The sequence below is a fragment of the Porites lutea genome, chromosome 13 (genome assembly GCF_958299795.1).
Source record: "Porites lutea chromosome 13, jaPorLute2.1, whole genome shotgun sequence".
In the NCBI taxonomy this organism is placed as follows: Eukaryota; Metazoa; Cnidaria; class Anthozoa; order Scleractinia; family Poritidae; genus Porites; species Porites lutea.
The window spans coordinates 19068378-19077176 of NC_133213.1; the positions used below are offsets into that span (position 1 = coordinate 19068378).

At 41.5% G+C, this 8799-nt stretch overlaps 1 protein-coding gene across 1 annotated transcript; it reads right to left on the reverse strand.

Moving 5' to 3' along the window:
- Positions 1–2835: 2835 nt before the first annotated feature.
- Positions 2836–8563, reverse strand: LOC140922747 (uncharacterized). The gene is made up of 2 exons (XM_073372765.1): positions 4375–8563; positions 2836–3364 (listed from the first exon to the last, which is right to left on the reverse strand). The coding sequence occupies exon 1, from the start codon at positions 8547–8549 to the stop codon at positions 4383–4385; it is 4167 nt and encodes a 1388-aa protein (XP_073228866.1). The 5' UTR covers positions 8550–8563; the 3' UTR covers positions 2836–3364; positions 4375–4382.
- Positions 8564–8799: the final 236 nt, after the last annotated feature.

The window sequence follows — 8799 nt, forward strand, 5'->3', positions numbered from 1 at the left end:
TCGTATCCGTTTGTGTATATTGGACATGTGTGGAGGGCAATGTAGAGGTTTAATCCAAGACGTAACCAGGACGTAACCGAAGAAATTCACACAAAGCACTTGTATTTAAGCCTAAGCTAATGATGCGATACAGATCACATCATAACTCAACAAGTCAAAATAACCGAATACAAAAATCATTTCTGAACGACTATAGGTGGAAATGGAAGCTTGTAGTGAAACATTAATTACTTCCAAAAGTTTACACAAGTAGATAACCGTTCGTCACAGGTTGATTATAGCTTGGAGGCTACTACAATCATGACTCGACAAATAAGTTTACGCTCAATAAATATCAACAGGTTGTTTACGGTTTAGATAAGCTAGGACTAAAAAATAAATAATTTCTACATTGGCTTTTCATATTTTTATCAGCGAAAACAAAATAACTTAAAAACAATAAATTCTCTCTTCACATTCCTCCACCTTAAGTTTCAGCTGTCCTCAGCTGAGTGGAGAGAAAAAAATGAAGTTAAAAAGATAATTGTCTTAAAGAGAAAAAACAAAAGCGCAGCGAATAAAACTGGAACCTTGTATTTTGCGTTTAGTTTTGAATTTTTTTTAATATTTGTTTTTCTGGTTTTTGAAATTTTGTATTTGATTTTGTGCCTGAACCGCGGCATAAACCGAACTAGCCTGAATATAGGGGCCTCGGGGGTCCAATTAACAAAGCAATAAAATAAGCAAATAAAATAGAGTACGCTAACTGGAATTTGTAGCGTTTGTGCAAAAGACACTTCGTGAGGTCAATTCATGTGGCTTCTTTTTTTTTTGGCAAACTTGCGTAGAGCCATCCGTTCACGCGGTGTCACAACAGGGCTGAAGACGCCGTGAGATAGCACAGCTAATACCAGATGTTACTTTGAGTGCGTATGACTGATTTAGTATAGAATTTACCCTGTTCCTGGGGTTGTTTCAATTGCCCAACAAGGTCTCTCAGGTTCTCACACTGTCCTAAGAAACCGAATCGTTTGTCTCCGAGTTCCTCGCTGTGTATCGATTGCCGACACAAAGATCTAAGTTGTGAAGGGGAGGGGTGACTGAGTTGGCCAAACAGTAAAAAATTACCAGAGGTCGAGACCTCCTGGGGAGCTAAGTTCCACAGGTAAATATTAAAGCTAACTAGCCGACCTAAAAAACTGGAGAAACTGAATTAAGTAGTCGTATTTATACGCAGTTAAACAAATGAATTCTGCGACAGGAAAAAGGAGTACAGTAAACGGCAGAAGTACGACCAACTTGCAGATAAAAGTTGCCAACAATAGACTGAAATAAGAAAACTTGATATTGAAGCAAAACGCACGCGAACAAGCCTATGAAATAGCAGTCCTACGCATAACTAAAAGCGAGTAAATGTAAAACTACAAAATTAGTGACTTAACCCAGTAATTGAATAAGCAATTTGACTACAAAATTAGAATTAAGACCCTTGTAGACAGTAATTGAAGCTAAACCAAGACAAGACGGAGGTCATGCTCATCCACTCAAAGTATCGTCCCTCTCCATCCTTTCAGTCCTGATGTGTTGGTGATGAGAGCGTGGCTGCCTCTCAGTCGGCTAGGAGTCTTGGTGTTATCTTTGATGAGCACATGTCTTTTCATGCACATGTGTCTAGCATCTTTAGATCATCATTTTATCATCTCAGGAACCTATCTAGAATTAGGAAGTATTTCACTAAAGAATCAGCAGAAGTTGCTGTTCATGCATTTGTCACATCGAAACTAGATTACTGTAATGCATCACTATACGGCCTACCTAAGTATCAGTTACAAAGACTGCAGTATGTACAAAACACGGCGGCTAGACTGCAAGTGAGTAAGTTTCAGCATATCACACCTGTTTTGTGTGAGCTTCACTGGCTATACCGATTCAATATCGTATTATTTTCAAGATTCTGCTCCTCGTGTATAAACACTGAATGGGACATCGCCTAGCTATTTAGCTCAGAAACTACATTATCGTTCTCATACTAGATCATTGAGGTCTGTTAGTAATGAACTTTTAATGCAACCTAAATCGTATACCAAGACCTACGGAGATAGAGCATTCGCTGGTCATGCACCAAGAGAATGGAACTTAATACCCTATGAAATTCGGAAGTCCAACACCATCTCGAGTTTTTTAAAAGATCACTTAAGACGTACTTGTTTACTAAATTCAGTAAGGGACTTGTCAGAAATTAGCAGGGGGGAGGGGGGGGGGTGGAAACAGAGGGAGGGTGAAAACTTTTTGAGACTGCAGGAAAGGATGGGGTCATGAAAAGTGGGCCTTTAAAAGGGGGAGGGTCAAGCAAATATGTGTCCGTGATCATGTAGAGGTTCACCCACAGAAGAAAGAAGTTCTTTATTTTGTACAAAAAACCTGGGAGAAATAGGAGAGTCGAGTGATCAGCTGTCAGAATCAGAGTCGGACTCTTAATGCTGTCATCTAAAATGTATGTATATGGCATTACAAAGAACAGATTAGAAATATATTTTGAGCTTTCATAATACTGACTCACCCTAGTGTATTGCAAGAATTAGATTTTATCATTTTTACAAGACCGGGAGGGTCATGATATTTTAGGCCAAGCTCAAGGGGAGGGTTAGCAAATTTCACTCCCATTGCAGGGATGGGTCACCTCATTTCCGAACCCAAATTTAAAATTCCCACCCCCCCCCCCCCCTCCGCCCCTGCTAATTTCTGACAAGTCCCTAATAACGGATCATTGTTTTTATAGATTTGTATATATTGCGTTAGTTTTAATTTTTCCCGTTTTTATCATTATGAACAAAATGGTTTAATAGTTGCTTTAGTTTTAATTTTTTCCTTTTGTACCCATTGTAAATATAATAGGATATGGTTGTAAATTTGTAAATATTTTTCAATAATGTTGTTTACATGACTGTAAAGCGCCTTGAACATAGGATAAGAGCGCTATAGAAATAAAATTATTATTATTATTATTATTATTATTATTGTAAGAGTAAACTGATCAGCCAAAAGAATAAAAACTCCAACTGTGTAACTATAATAAAAGCATCAAAAACTATATCATATTGTCAATAGACACGTCTTAAATGACTCTGTAAAATATGGTATAATAATGAAAATAAGAATTGACTACTGATTCCTGATGTCCTTCTCAGGTGACTACTGAACAAGTTACTACCGCACAAGGTGTGCACACGACTAGTCTTCTAAAACAATCTTCGAAAAGTACACTTGATTTTCTCTTCGGGATAAAGAGTTCCTACGCGATGAACGCTTCACTTTGTATTTGTTACACACAAAAACTGAGTTCAACTTCAGATAGGAACCGCTTCGCACTGCATTCGCTTCGTACCTGTACAACAAAAATAACAAAAAGAAAAGTTAGCAAGCTAGTAAAAGGAAAGGATATTGATTTCAGCCGGCGAGGTACAATATTCTAAATCTGTTAGATCAAACGATAATATTTATACTGGTAACTTCATTCTACAAAGAGCCTTATTGTAGATTATTGATACTTTCATACCGTAAATCCTCTATGAAGCCCCCCTATCCAGTAAGCCCCTCCCTCCCCAGTTTCAGGGAAGAAAATTCTTTCCTTTTAAGCCCCCCTGCCCCTATTCTTAAATAGTAGACGTATGGTAGATGTAATATATTAATCACGATTGTAACACCTCACGTGGACTGATCGTGTATGGTTTATTCACGTCCTGGAAGTTCAAATTTGTTTTTGATCTTCGGCTGCGCGACCTCCAAATTCATATGCTTCCGTTTTTCTACTTTAGCTTCGGTCTCTATTCGGAATAGAGAATCGATAGTCATACCACAATCTTCGCTTAATTAAATAACCCCCTCTCCCCCTCTCTATTAACCGCCCCCCCCCCCCCCCCACTTAAACATACTTGAAAGAAATAAGTCCCCCGAGGGGGCTTAATAGAGGATTTACGGGAGGTTCCTACCTTTCAGTCGATTAGTATGACCTCTGTTACATCTCATAACCGACCACTCATCAAAAATACCAAAATCATTTTTCTACCCAAAGCACCATACCTGGAACCACTCCTAAGTGATCACCGTTCGTAAGTGACCGGCAAGTATTGGCATTTTAGCTGGTCGCTTACGGCAGGTTCCACTGTAATGTTACAATGGAACGAACTCAAACAGGGCCACCGACACTTTGTAATGTACAGAAATGTTCTTGTGTTTGACTGCCTAAAATATCCTAAAGTCAGAGTCCTTTTAACTGCTGACATGACCTGTGATTGGCAGCTTGATGTTAAGTGGCACTGGTTGAGTTCGTTGCCTCATAAAGGCTTTTGTTTAAGCACGTAATATGATCGCAGGTTTAAATACGTCCCAAAATACCTTGCTATTTATTTGATGCCCTCAAACTCAAGCGTCACGTCGTCACCAATGAGAACAAACGGTGCCCAGTACTTCACTACACTAAAGCGGTCAGATTCTCTCATAGATTTCATGGCTTTATTTAGAGCCTCACTGGCACTTCTTCCATCGACTAGTTGTCGGTAGAAAAATTCCATGAACTCCATCGTAGCCTCGTCGTCAATCGCCCAAAGGGACACCAGAACAGAACGAGCACCAGCACCCAAAAATGCCCGTGCGATGCCGACCACACCCTCAGGTTTGACTTCTCCCCGAGCACTATGACAACAACTAAGTACAACAAGTCTTGCCCTAATCTGCGCCTTTAAAACATCTTTCATAGTTAAGAGATAATCCTCCTCGCCTGGAATCTGGGATGAACGTGTTGTGTTTGGGGTTAAGGCAATTTCCCCTGTTTCCATATCACCGTGAGCAGCAATGTGCACCAAAGCAACCGAGGAGATACGCCTTAAAACTTCATCTTTTGTTGCCTGCTTTCCGATAAGAGGGAGAGTTTGAAGTAATTTCCCGATCATCCGAACTTCTTTTTCGGCCCAAATTAACTGCTCTAGTTTCTTCTGATAACGTATTTGCTGTACCCAAGGATCACCGACTAGAAGTGCGCCTGTCTTCCTGTGCCAATCTGAGGGACAATTTTGGATTAATCGAAGACTAGAAAGTGAGGGAAGCAGACGAATTCTAAAAGTTTCGAAGAGGTACTTTGACTTCAAGTCCATGAAAGCAGCATAAGGCGCCAAACACAGAGGTCCTTGTGGAACAATCACAACCTCATCGCCCTGGAGTAAGTCTCTTATAGGGTCTATGACAACATTGTAAAATGTTTGTAACGAGTTTGTCTCAAAATATGAGGAATGAGACGTTGGCTTATTGGATCTTTTTTCTGATAACTTTTTAACACTTGGGTTTCTTAATACGCGATCTTCACAGTTGACATCAGCTCTTACACCTATTTCTTCATGTGCAGTCTCCAATAGAGACTGAAAATAGGTTGTGACCGAGACATCGATCTCAGTTCTTCTAGTTTTTATTTCTTTTCCTTTCTCGTTCACCCAGAGAACTATTCCTCCCTCCTTGATCGCTATGAAAGCTGCATTTGATGGTAGGTAATTAAGAATGTCACCTGTTGTTGCAGAGGGTGTTCTTATTTCTGGACGTAACCCTTTGAACCCATACTTGAACTCCAGCAGATCATTCAAAGCTCCTGCACGTCCATGATTAGCAGTTAAAAGTGCCTCAACGACTTTACCTTGCTTAAACTGCAGCCACCATAGCCTGGAATAACTAACCTCATACGTACTCCTTAGGCTAATCTTCCATTCGTCATTAGATATGAGATTTCCCCTGATATGTTCGAAGGCCAAAACACTGTCTTTATAATAGTGAACGGCTTTCTGGAAATCTCCAAGACTGTGATAGGCGTTGCCAAGATTACCGTACGCTTTTCCTTCTCCTGCCCTGTCTCCCACTTCTTTCGAAATTTTGAGGTGTCGTTCATGGTACTCTGTGGCTTTCTGGAAATCTCCAAGACTGTGATAGGTGTTGCCAAGATTACAGTACGCTTTTCCTTCTCCTGCCCTGTTTCCCACTTCTTTCGAAATTTTGAGGTGGCGTTCATGGTACTCTATGGCTTTCTGGAAATCTCCAAGACTGTCATAGGCGTTGCCAAGATTACAGTACGCTTTTCCTTCTCCTGCCCTGTCTCCCACTTCTTTCGAAATTTTGAGGTGTCGTTCATGGTACTCTGTGGCTTTCTGGAAATCTCCAAGACTGTGATAGGTGTTGCCAAGATTACAGTACGCTTTTCCTTCTCCTGCCCTGTCTCCCACTTCTTTCGAAATTTTGAGGTCTCGTTCATGGTACTCTATGGCTTTCTGGAAATCTCCAAGACTGTGATAGGCGTTGCCAAGATTACCGTACGCTTTTCCTTCTCCTGCCCTGTCTCCCACTTCTTTCGAAATTTTGAGGTCTCGTTCATGGTACTCTATGGCTTTCTGGAAATCTCCAAGACTGTCATAGGCATTGCCAAGATTACAGTACGCTTTTCCTTCTCCTGCCCTGTCTCCCACTTCTTTCGAAATTTTGAGGTCTCGTTCATGGTACTCTATGGCTTTCTGGAAATCTCCAAGACTGTCATAGGCGTTGCCAAGATTACCGTACGCTTTTCCTTCTCCTGCCCTGTCTCCCACTTCTTTCGAAATTTTGAGGCGTCGTTCATGGTACTCTATGGCTTTCTGGAAATCTCCAAGACTGTGATAGGCGCTGCCAAGATTACCGTACGCTTTTCGTTCTCCTGCCCTGTCTCCCACTTCTTTCGAAATTTTGAGGTCTCGTTCATGGTACTCTATGGCTTTCTGGAAATCTCCAAGACTGTGATAGGCGTTGCCAAGATTACCGTACGCTTTTCCTTCTCCTGCCCTGTCTCCCACTTCTTTCGAAATTTTGAGGTGTCGTTCATGGTACTCTATGGCTTTCTGGAAATCTCCAAGACTGTGATAGGCGTTGCCAAGATTACAGTACGCTTTTCCTTCTCCTGCCCTGTCTCCCACTTCTTTCGAAATTTTGAGGTCTCGTTCATGGTACTCTATGGCTTTCTGGAAATATCCAAGACTGTCATAGGCGTTGCCAAGATTACCGTACGCTTTTCCTTCTCCTGCCCTGTCTCCCACTTCTTTCGAAATTTTGAGGTGTCGTTCATGGTACTCTGTGGCTTTCTGGAAATCTCCAAGACTGTGATAGGTGTTGCCAAGATTACAGTACGCTTTTCCTTCTCCTGTCCTGTCTCCCACTTCTTTCGAAATTTTGAGGTCTCGTTCATGGTACTCTATGGCTTTCTGGAAATATCCAAGACTGTGATAGGCGTTGCCAAGATTACAGTACGCTTTTCCTTCTCCCGCCCTGTCTCCCACTTCTTTCGAAATTTTGAGGTCTCGTTCATGGTACTCTATGGCTTTCTGGAAATCTCCAAGACTGTGATAGGCGTTGCCAAGATTACCGTACGCTTTTCCTTCTCCTGCCCTGTCTCCCACTTCTTTCGAAATTTTGAGGTGTCGTTCATGGTACTCTATGGCTTTCTGGAAATATCCAAGACTGTCATAGGCGTTGCCAAGATTACCGTACGCTTTTCCTTCTCCTGCCCTGTCTCCCACTTCTTTCGAAATTTTGAGGTCTCGTTCATGGTACTCTATGGCTTTCTGGAAATATCCAAGACTGTCATAGGCGTTGCCAAGATTACCGTACGCTTTTCCTTCTCCTGCCCTGTTTCCCACTTCTTTCGAAATTTTGAGGTGTCGTTCATGGTACTCTATGGCTTTCTGGAAATCTCCAATACTGTTATAGGCGTTGCCAAGATTACAGTACGCTTTTCCTTCTCCTACCCTGTCTCCCACTTCTTTCGAAATTTTGAGGTGTCGTTCATGGTACTCTATGGCTTTCTGGAAATATCCAAGACTGTCATAGGCGTTGCCAAGATTACCGTACGCTTTTCCTTCTCCTGCCCTGTCTTTCACTTCTTTCGAAATTTTGAGGTGTCGTTCATGGTACTCTATGGCTTTCTGGAAATATCCAAGACTGTCATAGGCGTTGCCAAGATTACCGTACGCTTTTCCTTCTCCTGCCCTGTCTTTCACTTCTTTCGAAATTTTGAGGTCTCGTTCATGGTACTCTATGGCTTTCTGGAAATATCCAAGACTGTCATAGGCGTTGCCAAGATTACAGTACGCTTTTCCTTCTCCTGCCCTGTCTCCCACTTCTTTCGAAATTTTGAGGTCTCGTTCATGGTACTCTATGGCTTTCTGGAAATATCCAAGACTGTCATAGGCGTTGCCAAGATTACCGTACGCTTTTCCTTCTCCTGCCCTGTCTCCCACTTCTTTCGAAATTTTGAGGTCTCGTTCATGGTACTCTATGGCTTTCTGGAAATCTCCAAGACTGTCATAGGCGTTGCCAAGATTACAGTACGCTTTTCCTTCTCCTGCCCTGTCTTTCACTTCTTTTGAAATTTTGAGGTGTCGTTCATGGTACTCTATGGCTTTCTGGAAATCTCCCAGACTGTAATAGGCGATGCCTAGGGCGTGCTGGAAATCTTTAAAGTTGACAAAAGGGTCGCCAATATTGCCATTAATAGCTTTGGTTGTCATATTTTTTTGCTGGCTTTGCTATTTCAGCTCAGCCACATATTATGGTTCTTTTTTTCTACTGATACCATCAGTCTCTTTATCTACGATAACGAAGAGGGTCTGAAAAGTAAAATTAAAAGCTTTTTTATTACCTCCTTTACTATTCGTTTTTGTCGATCACAGTCGCATTTGATTTGCCTCAAAAAGGGATCCTTCTACGTGTTTTTTAACGTTGTATAATATGACTTGATGGACTGGGGTCTTCTCTTAA